Genomic DNA, 21,655 nt, shown 5'->3' with positions numbered 1-21,655 from the left:
CGCTAATCGGATTACTGACGCTGACGGGGAATGATATAAGGAATGAGGAATAAATATAAGGAACAGGTCCGACGCGCAAGCGACGATGAGATGTTTACACATGAATTTCGAGTACTTTCAAAAGGGCTCGCGTGATTTTTTTAAATGTCGCTCCAGCATATGCATAATCGTTGTTATTAGAGAGGTACTCACGATCCTGCCATGTTGTTGGTGACCATATTAAAAATAAACCGTTGAACTTCATGAAAAAGTTGAGACTTACCCGAATTTATACAACAGATAGAGAGATATCGAGGAAAATAATGAGAATAATCTACATTTTATATTTACAATAACTCCTATGTACGTTTTGCATTGCAACGACTATGAGCAAGTATTTGTCACGATTACAACTATTCAGTATATATAGTATTTATACTCCCCGGCGCGCGGGAATTCTTGAACAACGATGATACGCGAGAATTTCAATAAATCACCATTCCAAACGTGAGATCCAGCAGATCACGAATTTTAATAAAATTACAAAGAACAAATAGAAGGAACAATTTTGATGTATTACGTCGATGGTCACACCGCGTTTTCATAATCTACAAGTGCTATATCACCTATTCGTAAATCTAGGATTTCATTTATGTACATTTATATAATTTTCCGAATTGGCAGGAAGAATTTCGTATCTGAGACAATTACATATGATCAATCTAATGAATTCAATCTCAATACTTCAATCACAGGCGAAATAATGTTCTTAAATTGAGAATATGAAGGAAACGATGGGATTTTTCGATTCCAATTTGAGAAATTATTTTCCCCCTGAAATGACTAAAATACGTTGATGGACGGAGAAAAATTTTTATTAGAAAATGAAAAACAAAACAAAAAAATTGGCATTTTCTACTAATACAAATTTTTCTCCTCATGAATACACGCACAAAAAAACTTAGTAGGAAATTCTATTTTATTTCTATTGAACTTTCCATTAGTTTGTGACCGATTCTATTAAAAAATTCCGCAGTTTTTGTTTTTTTTTAGTACAAATGCTGAACTGAATTCTTTTTATTAAAAAGGGGCTGCACTGATAGAACGGATTAGTTATTGTTAACGAATGGATTTTGGTTGGAGGTTAGGGTCTATTCGGTCCCACCAAATGTTCATTCGTTAATAGTTAACGAATGTATATTTGAGGAGCCTTGTTTGACTTGACTTTCGCCATTCAAGTGAACCATTCGTTAACTATTAACGAATATTCATTTGGTCATATTCAACTCTACCATTCGTTAATAGTTAACGAATCTCGTTTGGAATAAATGAATCATTCTATCAGTGTGTGAAACTGGAATTCTTCAACAGAATTGACCAAAAGCCAGTAGAATTTTCCCTAGAAGTTGAATAAAATTATTCTACGAAATTTTTCAGTGCGTGTATTATCATTTTGTACATTGCTCCTATGAATTATCTCAAGGTGGATAGATTGGCGATTGATATTTGCTTACGATTGATTGTAGCTAGGGCCTATCGGGTCAGAAGATGACGGTGAGTGGTCGCCTAAACGTTGCTTCATTACCAGGCGTTGTTGTTGATTGATAACCAGCATATTGTGAAGCTAACAATCCAGTTGCCTGTACACTACCCGGATAATAAGCCGATAAACTAGCGCCAGGACTGGCGGCTGAAGACGTTGGTGTTGACGTTGTGCTTGCACTTGACGAATTGTGTTGTTCAGTTGTCCTCTCAGTGGTATTGTGATGCTTGAGAACATCAGGTGAATCCGCCGTCGGCGGTGTTCTGGCTGGCCCACCACCAGGACTCGAATCCTCGTACATTTTGTTGGACTCGTAGCTCGTGTGATTGTAGTCGCCCATTGGCTTCTGATCCATGTACAATTTTGATTGTTCGAAGTAAGTTTTAGCTTCTAGGTAGCCACGATCCCAGTACTTGGGACTCGAGTCGAGACTCTTTGGGTCTGGGTACATGCTCATTGCTAGGGTGCTTGGGGGCATGTAGGCAGCTGCACGGTACTTCTCAGCCTCTACCATTGAATATTTCATTGCGTCCATTGAGCTTACCACCTGTAACATTAAATTCATCATCGGGGTTAGCGTCAACTTGACTCTTCGCGTCATAATTCTTCTTTTATGATTTAATCTGAGTCTTTTGGGGGGCGTTCATGAATTTATTTCAATGGTTTGATGATTTGACACTTCTTAGAAATTTTTGTTAAGTGACGGTTCTATGGAAATTTTTGTGAATTTCGTCATTTAAAATTTACAATTTTATGAATAAATCAATAGAAATTGCAAATCTTACTTCAATTATTCCACGAAAACTCGTGGAAACCATCTGAACTTGACCCTTCGCGTTATAATTCTTCTTTTATGATTTAATCTGGGTCTTTTAAGGAGCCTTCATGATTTTTTTTAATGGTTCGCTGATTTAACATGTACCCTTCTTGAAAATTTTTGTCAAATGACAGTTGTACCGAAATTTCAGTGAATTTTGTCATTTAAAATTCAGAATTTTATGAAACAATCTATGGAAATTGAAAATCACATTTCAATTATTCCACGAAAACTCATGGAAACAAGAACAATTCAAGTAAGTTGGAGAATTCTTGTCTTCCATCTGTTAAAAAATTTGAAGTTCCATTGAAATTAGAAATTTCATTTTTTTAAGTATTTCAACAGCTCCTCAGTTCTATTCAACTGTCGCCTGTCAATAGTTGAAGGCCCTACTTAACAATTAACGAATCACGATTCGATATTCACTGATCAGAACAGTCAATTTCCAAAATTCAGAAAATTCTTGGAGGACAGGAGATTGAAGCAAATCGTTAAATGTAGTAATGCCCATTGATTGTATCAAACTGCCCCAGTAATTTCATAAATTATTTATTCACGTCTCCCCCATCCTCCAATTCGCCTCGTTTCCCTAAGCCTTCATAACAAAAATCCCGAGAAATCTCGTGGCAATATTTTTTTGATCCAAAAAATTCATTTTTCACCCAGTGCTGTAACACATATATTTGAAAAATTGATAGTTCCAACAAGTAGTCGCCGTAATCCCGTGACACCCAAAAATTGCTGTATTTTATTACAATCATTCTTATATTATTCTAATATAAGATGTCCCTAAATTCACCGAGTGGACACACAAAAAAAAAATTTCCTGAGTTATATTCAAAGAGGGAACAGGCGAAGCATTTAGTATAAACGAATCCCTTTTATCACGAGGACAAAAGTAGCAATCGCTATAAATTTCGTTACGGTTTCTTTTGAAAAAGAAGTCATGCGTGTACACGAAAACAACAAAAAAAACAGTACAAAACAACGAAAAAGTGGAGAGAGAGGGAGCAAGAAATAATACATAAAAATGAAAAAGGACGTGAAAAAAGAAAGGGAGTCAAAAGAGGAGAAAAAAGGTGCGAAAGATATTCTCAATTCTATATATAATTCGTTGAGATGCCGCGCGCTTGGTCCTTTGTCGGGTCGTTAAGCGGCTTTGTCCCGGCGTATGATTTACACCACAGTCTAGTTCTTCCACTTGCGATACCTCGTTCTGTATATGCGTCCAATTGATTATCACTTCGGGGCCAAAAAACATTTTTTTTTATTCCATTCCCAGATCCTTGGCCTCACTCAAATTTACATATCTCGTATTCTAAACTCATTCCCAGAAGAGCGAAAAATTTTCGAAAATCAACATTTCTTTCTGTTGAATTGGTAGAGAAAAAATTCGTTTTTAACGATAACTTTGTAATTTTTCGGAATTTAGTTCTGATTTTTATAAATCTGTTGTGGATTTTCAGAGATAAAATTGCGATAGTTTTGGATTATTTCACTGGTAATTATTGAGAAAATAAAAATTAAAAATTCTCAGTGACGAAATTCCGAGAAAAAAATAATGAAATTTCAGATTTCAATGAAAATTCAATGAAATTTCTTTTTTTTCCGCGGCGGAAAGACGAGAATTCCCAAACTTCCGTGAATTTTTACCCAAAAAATGAATATTCACTATTAAATTACTATTCTATTAATTTTCCAGGAATAATTGAAGTCAAATGCGGAATTCTCATCCATTTCTGCCTAAAATTTTGAATTCTCAATGTCAAAATTCCTAGAAATTTCAGTGGAACTATACCGAGATAATAATTTCCAAGAATTCTACCGGAAATTCCAGCCAAATATTTAAAGCAGTCTCCCTAAAAACTAAACCTTTTCTCCTCCGAATTGAAAACAAAATTCTCGTCGTGAATGACTATTGAACCAACGAAAAAGAAAAAATAATAGAAACCAAACAATAGCCCCATTTTGCTGATGATTGGACCAGCAGAGTTGAATATCTCCCCGACACGTCAGCATTGTCTCCGGGACAGGTATACCCCGTGTCCCGTTAATTATGTGTTGCTTGGAAAAGCCGATGATGAATAGTAACATATACAATAACCATGTAATTTCGTGTATACCACCCAGGTCAGGTTTACACACGTTCTCCATATGAATACGAAACACGTGTCCCATAATTCCCACCGTTTCGCCTAAAAATATCTCATCCTGCGCCTTGAAATTTTATTTTATGATTTTACAATGGCCTCGAATACTAAAAATCGAGACGACAGGAGAAAAACCCTTGTTAATTTCCATATTTTCTCGAAAAATTACAGGTACAATATAATCCCCCCCCCCCATTCAACCGTCAATTCTTCATTTACGACTATTGAACGACGGTACCTACAGTTAAATTTCGGTCTCCCTTGTTGAAAATACAACCCGCAATAAACCATTTCCCCCAGAAGTACAAACTCTCGAAATGTAAAAATTATACCTGAAGAAATATTCACCAAGGAGGCATGTATAGTCTTCTGGTGTGCGTTGATAATTTTTTTACTGGTCTGACAATTTACCAACTACAGTTCTTGGAAATTTCAAGGATTGTCAACGAAACTTCTCAATTTTATGGAAAAGTCAATGACAATTGCAAATTTTAGTTGAATAATTCGATGAAAATTGACGGGAATCAGGAAAATTCAGGATATTTTTTCTAATAGTCAATTAATTGAAGATTGGAGTAATTTTGAGAATTATTGTTTCTGTTGCTCTAAATTTTGGATTCCTTTGAATTTTTTCCAAGTGTTTTAACAGATGTTCCTTAATTATATTCAACTGGCGTTTGTTAATTGTTGAAGGTCTCGTTAATAATTAGTGAGTCCTTCATTGAGCAACTTTGTCAACTGCAATTCTTGGAAATTTTTGTCAAGTGATTGTTGTACTAAAATTTCAAGCAAATTCGTCACTGAAAATTCGCAATTTACATCTTCTGGTGTGCGTTGATAATTTTTTTACTGGTCTGACAATTTACCAACTACAGTTCTTGGAAATTTCAAGGATTGTCAACGAAACTTCTCAATTTTATGGAAAAGTCAATGACAATTGCAAATTTTAGTTGAATAATTCGATGAAAATTGACGGGAATCAGGAAAATTCAGGATATTTTTTCTAATAGTCAATTAATTGAAGATTGGAGTAATTTTGAGAATTATTGTTTCTGTTGCTCTAAATTTTGGATTCCTTTGAATTTTTTCCAAGTGTTTTAACAGATGTTCCTTAATTATATTCAACTGGCATTTGTTAATTGTTGAAGGTCTCGTTAATAATTAGTGAGTCCTTCATTGATCAACTTTGTCAACTGCAATTCTTGGAAATTTTTGTCAAGTGACTGTTGTACTAAAATTTCAAACAAATTCGTCACTGAAAATTCGCAATTTACGTCTTCTGGTGTGCGTTGATAATTTTTTTACTGGTCTGACAATTTACCAACTACAGTTCTTGGAAATTTCAAGGATTGTCAACGAAACTTCTCAATTTTATGGAAAAGTCAATGACAGTTGCAAATTTTAGTTGAATAATTCGATGAAAATTGACGGGAATCAGGAAAATTCAGGATATTTTTTCTAGTAGTCAATTAATTGAAGATTGGAGTAATTTGGAGAATTATTGTTTCTGTTGCTCTAAATTTTGGATTCCTTTGAATTTTTTCCAAGTGTTTTAACAGATGTTCCTTAATTATATTCAACTGGCGTTTGTTAATTGTTGAAGGTCTCGTTAATAATTAGTGAGTCCTTCATTGAGCAACTTTGTCAACTGCAATTCTTGGAAATTTTTGTCAAGTGATTGTTGTACTAAAATTTCAAGCAAATTCGTCACTGAAAATTCGCAATTTAAGTCTTCTGGTGTGCGTTGATAATTTTTTTACTGGTCTGACAATTTACCAACTACAGTTCTTGGAAATTTCAAGGATTGTCAACGAAACTTCTCAATTTTATGGAAAAGTCAATGACAATTGCAAATTTTAGTTGAATAATTAGATGAAAATTGACGGGAATCAGGAAAATTCAGGATATTTTTTCTAATAGTTAATTAATTGAAGATTGGAGTAATGTTGAGAATTATTGTTTCTGTTGCTCAAAATTTTAGATTCCTTTGAATTCTTTCCAAGTGTTTTAACAGATGTTCCTTTAATTACATTCACCTGGCGTTTGTTAATTGTTGAAGGTCTCGTTAATAATTAGTGAGTCCTTCATTGAGCAACTTTGTCAACTGCAATTCTTGGAAATTTTTGTCAAGTGACTGTTGTACTAAAATTTCAAACAAATTCGTCACTGAAAATTCGCAATTTACGTCTTCTGGTGTGCGTTGATAATTTTTTTACTGGTCTGACAATTTACCAACTACAGTTCTTGGAAATTTCAAGGATTGTCAACGAAACTTCTCAATTTTATGGAAAAGTCAATGACAATTGCAAATTTTAGTTGAATAATTCGATGAAAATTGACGGGAATCAGGAAAATTCAGGATATTTTTTCTAATAGTCAATTAATTGAAGATTGGAGTAATTTTGAGAATTATTGTTTCTGTTGCTCTAAATTTTGGATTCCTTTGAATTTTTTCCAAGTGTTTTAACAGATGTTCCTTAATTATATTCAACTGGCGTTTGTTAATTGTTGAAGGTCTCGTTAATAATTAGTGAGTCCTTCATTGAGCAACTTTGTCAACTGCAATTCTTGGAAATTTTTGTCAAGTGATTGTTGTACTAAAATTTCAAGCAAATTCGTCACTGAAAATTCGCAATTTACGTCTTCTGGTGTGCGTTGATAATTTTTTTACTGGTCTGACAATTTACCAACTACAGTTCTTGGAAATTTCAAGGATTGTCAACGAAACTTCTCAATTTTATGGAAAAGTCAATGACAGTTGCAAATTTTAGTTGAATAATTCGATGAAAATTGACGGGAATCAGGAAAATTCAGGATATTTTTTCTAGTAGTCAATTAATTGAAGATTGGAGTAATTTGGAGAATTATTGTTTCTGTTGCTCTAAATTTTGGATTCCTTTGAATTTTTTCCAAGTGTTTTAACAGATGTTCCTTAATTATATTCAACTGGCGTTTGTTAATTGTTGAAGGTCTCGTTAATAATTAGTGAGTCCTTCATTGAGCAACTTTGTCAACTGCAATTCTTGCAAATTTTTGTCAAGTAACTGTTGTAATAAACTTTCAAAGAAATTCGTCACTGAAAATTCGCAATTTAACGAGAAAATCAATGAAAACAGTCAATTTTAGTTGAATCATTACGAGAATTAATAAAAATCAAGAAAACTCAGGTAAATATTTTTTGGAAATTTCAATCAAATGAAAGTTCCTAGAATTCATAAAATTCTTCTACCAAATTTTTCTTCTACCAAAAAATTTGGAATTCCATCGAATTTTCAGCAACACTTGAAATTCCAACCTCTTCAACAGATATTATAACACAAATACTAAGGACGAGGTACCCCCCCAACTCATTGATTAAATAATTAAAAAAATTTTTTTCCTTCGAAGAGTATAATTCTTGTCTTCTATAATTCTTGTTGTCGTTCCTGCAATTCCATTTTGTCCGGAAAAATCACAGGTACCCCCTAATCCCCCAATGGACCGTCAACTCTTCATTTACAACTAATGAATGACGGTACCTCCAGTTGCATTCCAGCCCCCCGTCGCTGAAACAACAGCCGGCAATAAACCAATTCCCCCCGAACAGCAAACACTCGTAACGTAAAAACTATACCTGGCGAAATATTCCCCCAAGAAGGCACGTATCGTCCCGTTTACAACCATTCTGTGCCCCTCAAGGTGTCCCCTCACCTCTCCATTGAGGAAAATCTCAGGTCAAGGATTGACATTGGCACCCACCGGAATTATACACCATAAAATAAATTTTCACCCCGAAAACCTACCCCTCCCCCCTGTTATTCCCTGTTGTCGTTATTCTTCGATCCTGGTATTGAATAGGATTTTCTTTGTGAAGGCCCCTTAGCTTTCGGTAAATTCCGAGAGGACGTGGGGGTCAGAAAGCGACGGAGAAGGAGGTGAAGAAGGAGGGAACCAAAAAAAAGACACAAAAACGAAGAAAAGACGGAGCGAGAGAGAGCGAGGGAGAGCGTTTTCTACGAAAAGTCCGAGTACAGAAAAGAATGGGGCAATAGTGTCGAGGTGTTGGGTCGGGCATTCAGGGACACTCTTTCAACAAGGGGGGTAACGACGAATCTGAGAAGCGAGGAGGGGGGAGGTGAGAGGTAGTCATATGAATCGAAAAATAGAAAAGGAAAAACTCACCTGGCCAGGTGCCCCGAGGCCAGACATCGCTGCTGCTGACTGTTGGGCAGCCGCAGCCGCAGCGGCAGCCATGCTGGCTGCCGAAAGTGATCCATAGGCTGCTGCTGGTCCGTAGTAAGAGCTCATACCGGCTTGTCCCATCCCACCAGCTATACCTGTAATCCCCCCAAAAAGGTATTCTTTCAAATCTTTCACATGACACCTAGGTTACAATAGACAGCGTGACGCCTATTCTCTATAGTTCCTTCGAATGGGACGTCTCCGAGGGAAACATTGGAAATGTTGGTGAGGTTTAATCATACTGTTTTGAAGGAATTGTGAGATGCAGATTTTTTTTAATTGAGTTGGCCAAATGTTTGTGTTAAGAGTGAAGTGGGACGAGATTTTTGTTTTTGGGGATGAATCTGTTTTTTTTTTTGAGAATCCATTATTTACTTTTAGAAATCAATTCGTAATTTAAAGGGGTAAAAGTAATCAAATTTAGGATTGTCACCGGAAATTATTGACAAAATGGCTTGATGGTAGTTTTTTCACTTGTTAAATTTTAGGTAAAAATCGTCTTATGCTATCAGCTATACCTATCATCCTCTCAAAAAGGTATTCTTTTAGATTTTTCACATGACACCTAGGTTACAATAGACAGCATGACGCCTATTCTCTCATTTCCTTCCAACGGGAATTCTTCGAGGGAAACATTGGAAACACTGAAGAGGTTTAATCATACTGTTTGGAAGGGCCGATATGACGGAGCGATAGAGATTTTTTTGAATTAAGTTACTCAAATATTTGTGTTTGTAATAAAGTACTACAACTTCTGTTGATGAGAAGCGACAATTATCTGCAGGGGATTATTACGAATTCACAGAGAGAATAAATTGTAGTATTTAGGGATGAACCTCTTATTTTTAGGAGTTGATTCTTAATTTTTAGAGATAAAATTAATAGAATTTAGCATTCTCACTGGAAATTATTGACAAAATCACTTGATTGCAGGGTTTCTCACTCGTTAAATTCCAGCCAAAAATCGTTCCATGCTACCAGCTATACCTATAATCCCCTCAAAAAGGTATTCCTTCAGACGCATTCACGTGCCACCTAGGTTACAATAGACACCATGACGCCTATTCTCTCATTTCCTTCCAACGGGAATTCTTCGAGGGAAACATTGGAAACTCTGGAGAGGTTTAATCATACTGTTTGGAAGGGCCGATATGACGGAGCGATAGAGATTTTTTTGAATCAAGTTACTCAAATATTTGTGTTTGTAATAAAGTGGTACAACTTCTATTGATGAGAAGTGAGCCTTATCTGGGCGATTATTATCGGGGATCGTAAATGTTTTATGGGCTGGGTATTGTGATTGATACGGATGTGTGGGAGGGTGATTGATAACTCACCGGCTCGGAGTGCATCCATCGAGACACTTGCGTAGGGAATACTGTAGGGATAGCCCTCTTTTCTCAGTGTCTTTGGCTTGCGTCGTGGTCGATATTTGTATTCTGGGTGATCCTTCATGTGCTCTGCCCGTAATCTCTTGGCTTCGTCGATGAATGGACGCTTCTCGTTCTCGGGGAGGCGCTTCCATTCCGCTCCTGGAACATAAGAACAATTTTTCATTATTTTATTTGACTTTTTGTGACTTTTGGGCTATAGCTGGACGGAGAGAAATGTTCAGTAAATATTACGGAACTCACAATTCACTCACCGATTACGGAATCGACTCAGAAAATTTAAGTGACAGTATCGTCATTTTTCACAGGAGATTCAGATAAAAATTACGGAATGCACCGGAAAAAATCGGTAGCAGGTACGTAAAATTTCCTACAACCACATGTCGCTCCAGAATTACAGAAAAGATATATAATTTTTTTGCGAATATTTCTCTACGTGTGGAGAGTCGAGGATTTTTCAGGAGGACTTCAGGAGGCTGAAATTTTCGGCACTGTTCTTTAAATTTGAAACCTCTTTTGGACATTTTTATATTCCGTTGAAATTTCAAGAAATTTCATGGAAAAATCAGTGGAAACTGTGAGTTTCAGCTCAATTATTCCGTTACAATTCATAGAAATCAGTAAAATTCAGATGTTTTTTATTTATTTGTTTAACACACAACAGCCGAGGCCAATTATAGGGTCAAATTGTATTAATTTATATATTAATTTAATTTGGTATTTAATTTTTAAGTTTTGATTAAAAATTTAAGTAAATTGGGAAACTCTCGTCTGCCTGTCGCACAAAAATTTGGAATTGCATTGAATTTTCAGTGAAATCTGAAATTTCAAGAATTTTTCCCCCTATATCGAATTTATCGTCTCTCTCCCGTAAATTCCTGGTCATTTGGACATGAAATTTCAAGCTTTTAATTAATGCAAAACATACATTTTGATTTTCCAATAATAACCAGGGAAATGAACAACAACATTGAAAATATTTCAATATTATCATTAACATAACACAAGAAAAATTAATGACATTAGTTTTACTTTTGGAAAATTACTCTTGAAATTTGATGTGGAAAAAATTTAAATCTTTAACAAACGAATAATTTACATGAAATGAAAATTGATAGAAATAAAAAAAATTCAGGAGTTCAGGAATTCTCTTTTCTTGAATTTTCAATTAATTGAAAATTCTGCGGACGTTGGTGCTGAATATTCATGTTTCGATTGAAATTTAAGTAAACGTTTGGAATTGCATTGAATTTTCAGTGATTTCCCCTGAATCGAATTTTTGTCGCTCTCCTGTGAATTCCTAGAAATTTTGTGAATTATTCCACCTTAAATCCCGTTCGTTTTTGTGAACAGGAATTCTTGAATAAGAATTCCTAAAGACCATTTGCATTCTTCGAAATTTCGTAATCACAACCTGGGGCGGGCGTCATTCAGCCAAAACTCCAGCATTTTGTAACTTCGAATAACGACCGGGTGACGAATACCCCCGGACTGGGGACCAGTAACAATATTCCTTCGTCACGTCCTTTTGGGGCCAACGTCGAGCCTCGTTAAATCGTAATTGTGCCACATCATCCAACATAATCATGAAATCACGGGTACGAAGAGGGAGTTATCATGCTTGCTTAATCAATTTGATTCACCATTCAGCTGTTAAAAAAAACAAGAACTAACGCAGCCACAACAAAATCGTGAAGGAAAGTAACTTATCAAAATGTTTTTTCAACAGCACGACAAAGCAGTTCTCCTTTCAAACAATAACAAGTAGCTGTAATTAAGCTTCTATACATGCGCTTGAATTACACCTGTCACGATGGGTTTAGAAGGTTCGAAATTTCATCAGCGGAAATTTATAAATTATTAACGGGAAAATCAATGAAACTATAGATTTCAGTTTGATTATTTCACGAGAATTAATATAAATGAGGAAAATTCAGGGCATTGCATTTTGCATTTCATTCATGAAAAACGAGACAGTTAAAATTTTTGGGCTGAAATTTCCGGGTCAATTTTTGGAAATTTTCGACGAGATAAATTTTATCAGAGTTTGGAGGTTCATGGATTAGTAATTATCAGGAGAGTGACAGTGAATGCCATTTAAGGTGCAAATTGCAAAATTTTTAACGGCATTGAGATGACAATTTCTGAACCTATTTCAATTTTCAATATAAATTTCAAGAGGTTGAGAAAAAAATTAGTTGAAAAAACAAGAATATATTTACGATTTTTTTTACTTCTACCAATTTTCAGAGAATAAATGAACTAAAATTTCCAGTTCTCAGAATCATAAATTTCAGATTTCAGATTTCGCTGGAAATTCAGCGAAATTCCAGAATTTTTAACGGCATTGAGATGACAATTTCTGAACCTATTTCAATTTTCAATAGAAATTTTAAGAGGTTGAGAAAAAAATTAGTTGAAAAAACAAGAATATATTTACGATTTTTGTTACTTCTACCAATTTTCAGAGAATAAATGAACTAAAATTTCCAGTTCTCAAACTCATAAAATTTCAGATTTCAGATTTCGCTGGAAATTCAGCGAAATTCCAGAATTTTTAACAGCATTGAGATGACAATTTCTGAAACTATTTGAATTTTCAATAGAAATTTAAAAAGGTTGAGAAGAAAATTAGTTGAAAAAACAAGAATATATTTACAATTATTTTTACTTCTACCAATTTTCAGGGAATAGCTGAACTGAAATTTCCAGTTCTCATCGATTTCCCCCTGCGATTCTGAATTGCCCCTCACGAAACGCCTCGAAATTTCCATGATCCCAAAAAATGCTAAAAATTTCCCAAAACTTCACTCAATCAACCAACTCTTTGCCACTCAGACAGTCCCCAAAATAAATACATGCCTCTGAAGCGAGCCGATCTCCCCAAAGTGAATCCTCGCCATCACTTACGACACCGCGACGTAATTTCCTCAACCATCGAGCAATTTCCATACCTCCGACGCAAATAAATCCCCCACCGATTATGTTGCCCCTCCCAACAAAACAATTGTCCCCAACAAAACAAATCCAGACAAACAAGTTTGTTCCAAATTTGTATTCCCTCAATTCCCCAAAATACGACTGAATCTCACTCCACCATTGATTGCGAACATTGAAGCAGTCATTACGGCTTATCCAATCAATACTCCCACAAAAAAGTTTTTGTTATGCCGTCGGCGGGAGAGGGGTTCGCGCATTGACGGGAGGGTTATGTATTTGTTTAGAACAATACCCCGAGCCTTGGCTCCGACGGTATTAGGTACGTACAGTTGGTTCTCAAGTAAAAGCAATACCCCGCGTTGACTCTCTCCCGCCCCCACTCCATTCTCCCGCGCAAAACGTGCGTCAATCTCTCCTTGTCCCTCACTTGAAAATTTTCCTCTCCTCAAGCCACCGGGAGAAGGACCGAGTGCTTCCGAGGGCCCACAATAGCGCCTGCCTTTCCGTCCTTTCGCTGGTGAACAATGCCGTTTATTTAACATCGTTTAAAAGTACAAAGCCTGTTAATTAATGGACGGGGGGGGGGGAGTCGAGGAAAGGAGTGCAGTGGCGCCCCGACGAATGCCTGCCAGCAGCATTTCGCAGGGCCAACGTGCACGGACCAATGTTGGTTGAGGCCACATAGTCTAAGCACATTGCAATACACACACTGCTATTAACGTTTATGTATAGGGGGGGGGGAAGGGTTCTCTCGCCCTCCCGTTCTCGCAGCGCAGCCACTCACGGCGTCCCCCGTGTTTGGCTTTTATTATTGTGTCCGCACATTAGAGTGCTATCCAAAGTACTAAGATTTATTCTCCACCTCTCGAGTTAGCGGTTTCTCTCTCTCTAGTTTTTATTATTTTTTCTCTCTCTCGCGCGCTTGGGGCAACCCCTTCGCTATTCTTCTCTGTATCACATAACGAATCTGTAATCCAATTTGAACCGGCGTCAAATTTTTTAACACAATGGAGGGCTGAAACGGCGATGGGGATGGGGAGTCTCGGCGGTGATTTCGAAAAGGTGGTATTGTGCGAGTTGCGTCATTCTTCTTGGGGGGCTGGAGATGTCGGGAGGTTTTATGGAGGACATTCGCGGGGTGATTTGGGTGTCCTTCTGAGCTGAAGTAATCTAATTTGAAATAGTTTTCGGGAAGAGGAGGGGGCGGGAGGTGGAAGTGGTGCAGTCGGTGAATATTTTATCGGGGGTATTTTTTAATTTAGGGGTGCGAGGTTTTAGTGGGGGGATTTTTCCTTGTTTTGGGGGTTTTTTAGGGATTCAGTTTTTGGGGAATTCTACTGCAGGTAAGTCGGAGGAATTTTGAAATATGGTAGAATGTTGTTGATTGAAAATTGACTGTTTGAGGGAACAATTAGTGGAAATTATCAATTTTAGGGCAATTCTTCGATGGAAATTAATGGAAGTGAGGAAAATTCAAGGGAATAAATTTTTGAAATGTTATTTTATGAGAATTAAGGGCATTTGGGAGTAAATATTTATGTTTTGATTGGAAACTCAAGTTGAGGAATCTGAATATTTTTCCTTAGGAAACTTTTCTTAAATGATTGTTTCAAAATTTTAATGTTATTGATTTTTCTTCGGTGTTTTTTGCTCTTTTTTTATGTATTCAATTAAATTTTTGGTTCATTAGCGCAATTGTTATTATTTGGTGCGATTATTCCAGGAATATTAATAGAAATCAGGAAAATTCAAGTGAATAAATTTTTGTAATGTCAGTTCATGAAAATGAACGGTAATTTGGTGCTGAAAATACTATGTTTAATTGAGAATTCAAGTTGTGGAATTCTCGTCTCCCTGCTGCTCAAAAATGTAGAATTCCCTCGAATTTTCAGTAAAATTTAAAATTCATGATTGATTTGTCCTTAAGTGACAGTGATTTTGGAATTCCAATGAATTCCATTATTGACAACTCACAATTTAATAAAAAAATCAATGGACATAATAAAATTCAGTCAAACTCATGGAAAAACACTCATGACTGTTCACATTAATTCAACATTCAGCACAATTTGGTGCAAAATATTAATCTTTCAACAGAACATTCAATTGAACTCTCCAATTCTCTCCAAAAAATTCGGAATGCCACTTTTCCCTCGAAATTTTTTTCCAAAACAAGTATAGAATTCCATGAACAATAATTCCCTGATCACCGCCTCAAAATATCGCCTAAGAAACAGCCTCGATCCCCCAAACACAAGAGATTTTCACCCCCTTTAACTCTCCATGTACAACACGCTTTTTATTTTTCAACACTGAAAAGGTATATGCGAAACATATACATTGGAAACGATCATTTTTAATCCCGCATAAGAGAAAGTATGCGCGTGCAAGAGAACCATAGTGGGGTGTTTTGTGTCCGTGTGACAAAGGCGCGTACTACATTGTCCTCAGCGCGATTCAATGGACGAGGAGTCGCAGGTTCCTGTTGTCCGGGGGTATATCCTTATTCTCGTTTCCCAGATCCCGCTCTCTCTCTCTCTCTCTCTCTCTCTCTCTCTCTCTCTCTCTCTCTCTCTCTCTCTCTCTTCCTCTCTCATACCCTCACCGGCCAAGAACCATGAATATTATACGGTTCCCGTTTTTTCTCATTCTTTTTTCCTCCGTGTGACACTCTTCGCAGAATGTTTCAGATTTTCTTTTCTCTGTAATACCTGTGTTGCGCGCTCTTTATGAGCTGAGAGTTCCCACATTTTCGAGAGTGTAATGTAAAACCCAGGAATCACCGAGCTGAATTAATTCTTAATATTTGATCAATGCGTTGTGGAATTGATTCAGTGGTATTATGAAAGAAGACAATGAGCCGTGAAATTCAATCGTCCACGAGAGTGTCTAATCAATTACTGGTGCCGCAACAATAGCCTCCCCATGTCGGGTGTAATCCTTAGGCAGTAGTTAAACCCACCCCTGTAATCCTCTCCGAGTGCTTGTTTATTTTGTTCGGATTGTGAATAATAGCGAGAAAACATTTACAAAGGAAAAAATCTGTGTAAAAAATTGGTTTTGATGTTTTTGGCAATTCTAGGGAGTCATTGTGTCAAGAAAACGTTTTCGGATGAAAACATCTCGTGAGGAAAAAATTTACAGGTGAAACTTTTTAGGAATTTCAGAGAATCATTTGTATTTTTGGAAAAATGTCTGTGAAATTTCGAGATTGGAGTATATATTTCAGTATAGTGTGAAGATTTCAGAAGATGGAGGTCTTATAATTATCGAGGGAATTGAACTCTAGTGAAAATGACAATAATTTAGAGAAAATTGCACAAAAAAATTTTAATTGACCTAAAATATTGCAATGCTCATTAGTTTTGTTAATAATTCTTGAAAATGAACGAATACGCTGCAAAATTACTGAATTTCCAGAGATAATTTTACCACAATTGGAATTGAAAAAAATGAATTTCGTCGAATGAAAAGTTTATTTTTCAAAAATAGTGTAAATTGACTTTAAAAAATGCAATTTTCACTAGGATTGCGTTAATAATTCTTAAAAATGACGAAATGCGCTGCAAATTTATTAAATTCTAGGGGTCATTCTCCTCAGAATTGAAATCCCAAATAGAAATGTCGAGTAAAAAATTTTCACCTTCACCTCCAAAAAGTCAAGAGCAAAGCGAATAATTTTTTCTCCCTCGTCATCATAAATTACAAGCAACTCTTCCTCCATTTACTTTTTAATTATTTCAAAATTTAAGCTGAAGAATTTACCCGAGAAAAAAAAACACGTGAAATTTCTCGTCAATTTCCCCGAATTATCATATTTTAGTGTAAAATTTCCCAAAAAATATCGTAAATTGACCTGAAAAATTGCAATTTCCATGAGAATTTCATTGATAATTTTAAAAATAATCGAATGCGCTTCACAGTTATTAAATTCTCGAGGTAATCTCTCTCAGATTTGAAATCCCAACTTAAAATTTCAAAAATGAAAGTCACCGAGTGAAAAGTTTGCACCTGCACTCGAAAAACAATGTTCCCCCCCTCCCCCCTACGATAACCGAAGAACAATCCTCACCTCCTCCACTCCACCAATGCCCCCCACCCCCCAGCCCCATCATCCCATTACCCCTGATTGAAATTGATAAAGTCAAGTACCCGGGGAATTAATAAAAAACCCAAAAGGCAGTAATACTTGATGCTAAAGTGGTGTGTGGTACACACGGGACAAATACCCACCGAATAAAAGCCATAAGGGTTTGAGGTAGGTGCACCCCCGCGGGAGGTATACGCGACCATAAGAGGGAGGTTGAATTTCACCTAGCATGCGCAAGCGCTGCGTTATGTACGCCACTTGCGCCTCATTCGTTGTCGTCAAGGACGAGATAGACGAAGGAGGCGGAGATGGGCGGTTGAATCGAAAAAGAGGGAAAAGAGGGGGATTAGCGATGAGAGTGAGAGAAATTATTGTGAGAGATTTCTCGAGTGAGACTGAGAGAGAGAGAGCGAGAGCGAAAGAAATGCAGTGCTGTGGGATGAAAAGAGGGTACGTTGCACACAACATCAGACTCCTCTGGGATAGAATGGGGTTGAAAATACCCCGGGCATCCCTCCTCCGGTTTTTCCTTCATAGGAAGAGGCGAGACGCCGCGGGTAAAATCTTTGTGGATTTCCGGGTATTTGATGGAAATGCCAAAGCGAAATGCCTTTCGTTCAGCCGCGTATTCCAACAATTTTTTTTTCTCCCTTTCCCTTCAACTTGAGGATTTTGGGTGGCTCGTTTCGTCACGCCCGATGGATTCTCAGCACACAGGTTCACCCCATGTATCCGTATATTATGTACATGCCCACAAAACGCATATAACGAGTGTAAGTGAGAGAGAGAGGTGGCCGCGTATGCAGGAAATGTCGCCCTCTTCCTCGTCTTTGGTGCGACTAACGAGACGGAATAAGGGAGCTACTGTCGGGTGGGTTGCCCTGAGTACCGCATTGTAAATGTGTATTATACCGCGATTGAGGATCTGGACTAAAAGCCGCTTCTTTTTTATTTTCATCTCTCTTTATCGTTTGGCGCAAGTCTACTGAATAATTTGCCGTGCAATAGGGTTTTTGCTCTTTATAATGTACAAGAGACGTGTATCCGCTATCGTTTGTATTTGTATTATAACCCCGCAGTATAACGAGTAATCCTATACAGAGTATATTGTGCGTCGTCATTCGGCCGATTTATCTATTGAAAATCACACGCATTATAAGGGTTGCAATCTCTTTTATTATTCGAGAATTTCTTTTTATTTCGTCTCTGTATTTATCGGGAGGTGGAGCGGCGGTAAAGTGAGAGGACAATTTGTTTATGTCGAACTGATTTTTTTGGTGCAGGCAGTTAACTCTAGGCGGTCAACGCACGTGACTTTGCGCCGCGGTCAGCTTGGGAGGACCTGCCGCGGCGTTATTTAGACGCCAGCGTTGCCGGATCCACTCTACACTGTCGGGCGCGTTCAGCGAGCTCTCGACAACGCCGCGCAGCGGACGATTTAATTTGAGGCAGTCCCAACGGGTTCCGAAACGCACTTGACATTTCAATTTAATTTTTTGAATAAAAAATAATTATCCGTTTTGTTTTAAAGACATTTTTCAAAATTTTAGCATTCTTCTCAACATTTTTTTGCTCATGAAAAAAATTATTATTATGGATTATTCATCTGTTGGAAATTTTGTTTTCTCTAAAAATTTAGGGTATTATTGTATTTTGAAAAATCAATTGTTCTTTCGGTCAATGATAAAAAAACGAAAATAATTTATCAATTTAACGAAGAATATTTATTGAAATTATTCTAATAATTCATTTAAATTAAACGAAGTTGAATTGAATAATTTAAATAATTTCACTTTGGAATTTTGCAACTGAATTGTAATTTGAAAACTTAAAAAAAATTTAGGACTCATCAGTCTCGTTCTAATGACATTTCTCATCAAAACACAAACGGTTTAACTGTTCATCGACAGCTGAGAAAAAAGCGAGACGAAATGTTGACCAAACGGATAGTTTCGTAAAAACGTCGAGCCTAAATAAATCATTTCCTCATATTATTTACGCATAACTCACCCAGTCGTTTCGATATCTCACTGTTATGCATCTTAGGATTATCCTGCGCTATTTTCCTCCGCTGAAGTCGTGACCACACCATAAAAGCATTCATAGGCCTCTTAATGTGTTCACTGGGCGGTTTTTTCGCCGACTGAAGTGGAGTAGCAAGTGCAACAGCCATCGGGCCCACGTCAACGCTGCTCGGTGGTGATGCAACAGTCAAGCACTGCATGCCCCGTAGTGATTCCTGGAATGCACCACCGTCGCACATATTTCCGCCGGCTCTGCAAAACCATTATCAAAAAACTCTCCAATTAACCCTCAAATCCACAACTAAAATAACAAAACAAAAACAGCAAACATTTCCACCCCAATTAAAATTCAAAATTTAATTAAACCTAAAAAAACCCCCGAGAACGAAAAGATTGAATGCTTATTTTGTTGAAACCACGAGGGTGGGAATGATCTCGAGATATTCACCCTAAATGTCACCCTCCAGTGCATATGGCCCGGAGGTACTCGAGACCCTTGAACTAATACAATTACGTCACCGTTCTCCTTGAGTATTCATTAAAAAAAAGCGCCTCTTGATGCGGTTTTTCATCGTCGACCCAAGGAGAGAGAGCTTTTCACCCCGAGGCGGGCGTTACGAGAAATCATTCTTTATTTAGGGTTAGAAGCGCAATGTGAGGTGCCCCACCCCCCGAAAGCTCTCGAGTGTCATTCAGCGGGGATTAATAGATACGTAGGTCACGAGAGGGGTGACGAGGTTCAATGGGGGAGGACCCCTGAGCCCTTCGCGGTGACCGTCACCGCTGGAAGGTCCCGAGAGGCGCCCATTCAGGGCGCGGCACGGGAGGGGGACTCCGGGGGGTAAAACGAGTACAGACAAGAGCCCGTGGCGCGAAAGATGCTGGAAGTAATGGCTGTTGACAAGGGCTGAGATTAGGAAGCGCTAATTGAATGTTTAGAGCGTGTGTTATGAGACGTTAGGGGATGAAGTACAAACTCAAAACGATTTATTACACTTTTTGATATATTTTCCCGAGTCTCTTCTTCCCTTCGATTTGTATTGTGCAGCCCCTAGTTTTCATGAAAGGATCCTTTTATGGCGTCTCGAGGCCCCACAATGCCATCCGCTTTGCAACCGACGGATTTTTCGTCGACGACTCTATAACAGACGTCACATTGGGGAGAATATCACATCTGCGGGGGAAATAAATTGTCGGCGGTGTGGGATTTTTTTTTCGCGCGTTGGGGAAGTGTTTTGGATACTTCTGGTCGTGATTAGGTGGTGTTTGGAGGTGGGAATGGGAGAGAAAATTACGGGGTCGGGCTCGGGGTGACAGGATGTTTGTGTATTGTTTGATTTCTACGATGTGATGACGACGGGTGCGTTTTTTCCCGCGAAAACTGAGGGGCCGAGGGGACATTTTGACAGCGAGATGTTCGACGAGTTTTTTTTATTGACAGGACTTCGGTTTATGACACCCAGGCGTTTTAAAAAATTTATGACAGCTATACCTGGCTAGTGTAGCATTCAATAAAACCCTCGAGGTTTTTACAACTCCCCCGAGAATTCCGTTGAGCGCAAATGTCCATTGGAAATATTCAAATAACAAGAGTACCGTAATTACCTCATAAAGTTGCCGGCGGCGCGTTGAAAATCCAGCTCAATTTTACAGCCGTTACCCAACAGTTCCCCTAATCCGCTATTCCCCCCAAAATAATCAACGACAATCACGAATTTCACTGAATCGACGTCATGTGGCCGTCAAACTCCAGAATGTAAATGCAAAAAACAAGTCACTTCACGCACACAACTGTTTAATTCCACTGTCACTGTCTCAAACTCAACGAAAAACTAAAAAAAAAAAATCCCAACCGAAGTGCCAATCAGTCCCCCATGCGCCGCACGAAATCAACAATGACCAATTAATGACTGATTACAGCTGAAATTATTCTCATCACGATTGGCCGACAGGTGGACACAACAATCACAACCGCAATGTGAAAAATAAATGGTGAAAATACGATGCTCCGAGGTTGGTTGTCCCGAAGCGAATAAACGACTCCAGTCGGGCTCGTGGTGATGATCCCGCCCTGGGTCATTCTATCCCCCATCGGACAGTTTCTCCAACACCCCACCACTGTTCAATCCATTCAAGTACAAAGATACGGGTTGGTTAGGCTACCATTCACCCAGTTGTTCAACGCTGTTATTCCGCCAATCGTACCATTCCGTAGGCGTGGCCCCTGCGATTCAGTCGATACGACACCAAGATTACGATTGGCTGTTGTAACGGCAAACCCACGAACCCGCGTCAAAATGAAGTACCCTAACCGTTCGAAATGTTACATCTCTTATTATTATTTTTTTTTTCGCTCAACGTTAGACCAGACCAGACGCGGAGGCGCGTGCACTTGGAATGCCTGCGGTGTTCCTTATTTTGATTAACGCTGTCGCTTTTCTCGAACGCTTGGGTGTCCTAACAGGTATGAAATGAGGGGCTACACTTGCTGGGGGGGGTG

The 21,655-nt window shown here is 37.9% G+C and overlaps 1 protein-coding gene across 1 annotated transcript; it reads right to left on the bottom strand.

Moving 5' to 3' along the window:
• Positions 1–1,262: 1,262 nt before the first annotated feature.
• LOC107042194 (transcription factor Sox-3) lies at positions 1,263–21,187 on the bottom strand. Its single transcript, XM_015263110.1, has 5 exons — positions 20,761–21,187; positions 19,142–19,407; positions 10,048–10,242; positions 8,651–8,805; positions 1,263–2,069 (listed from the first exon to the last, which is right to left on the bottom strand). The coding sequence occupies exons 1-5, from the start codon at positions 20,763–20,765 to the stop codon at positions 1,521–1,523; spliced, it is 1,170 nt and encodes a 389-aa protein (XP_015118596.1). The 5' UTR covers positions 20,766–21,187; the 3' UTR covers positions 1,263–1,520.
• Positions 21,188–21,655: the final 468 nt, after the last annotated feature.

Source organism: Diachasma alloeum, unplaced genomic scaffold (genome assembly GCF_001412515.2).
Source record: "Diachasma alloeum isolate Michigan unplaced genomic scaffold, Dall2.0 Dall_scaffold_00430, whole genome shotgun sequence".
NCBI classification, from domain to species: domain Eukaryota; kingdom Metazoa; phylum Arthropoda; class Insecta; order Hymenoptera; family Braconidae; genus Diachasma; species Diachasma alloeum.
The sequence above is the reverse complement of the archived record's forward strand: the minus strand, read 5'-3'. Positions and strand labels throughout refer to the sequence as shown.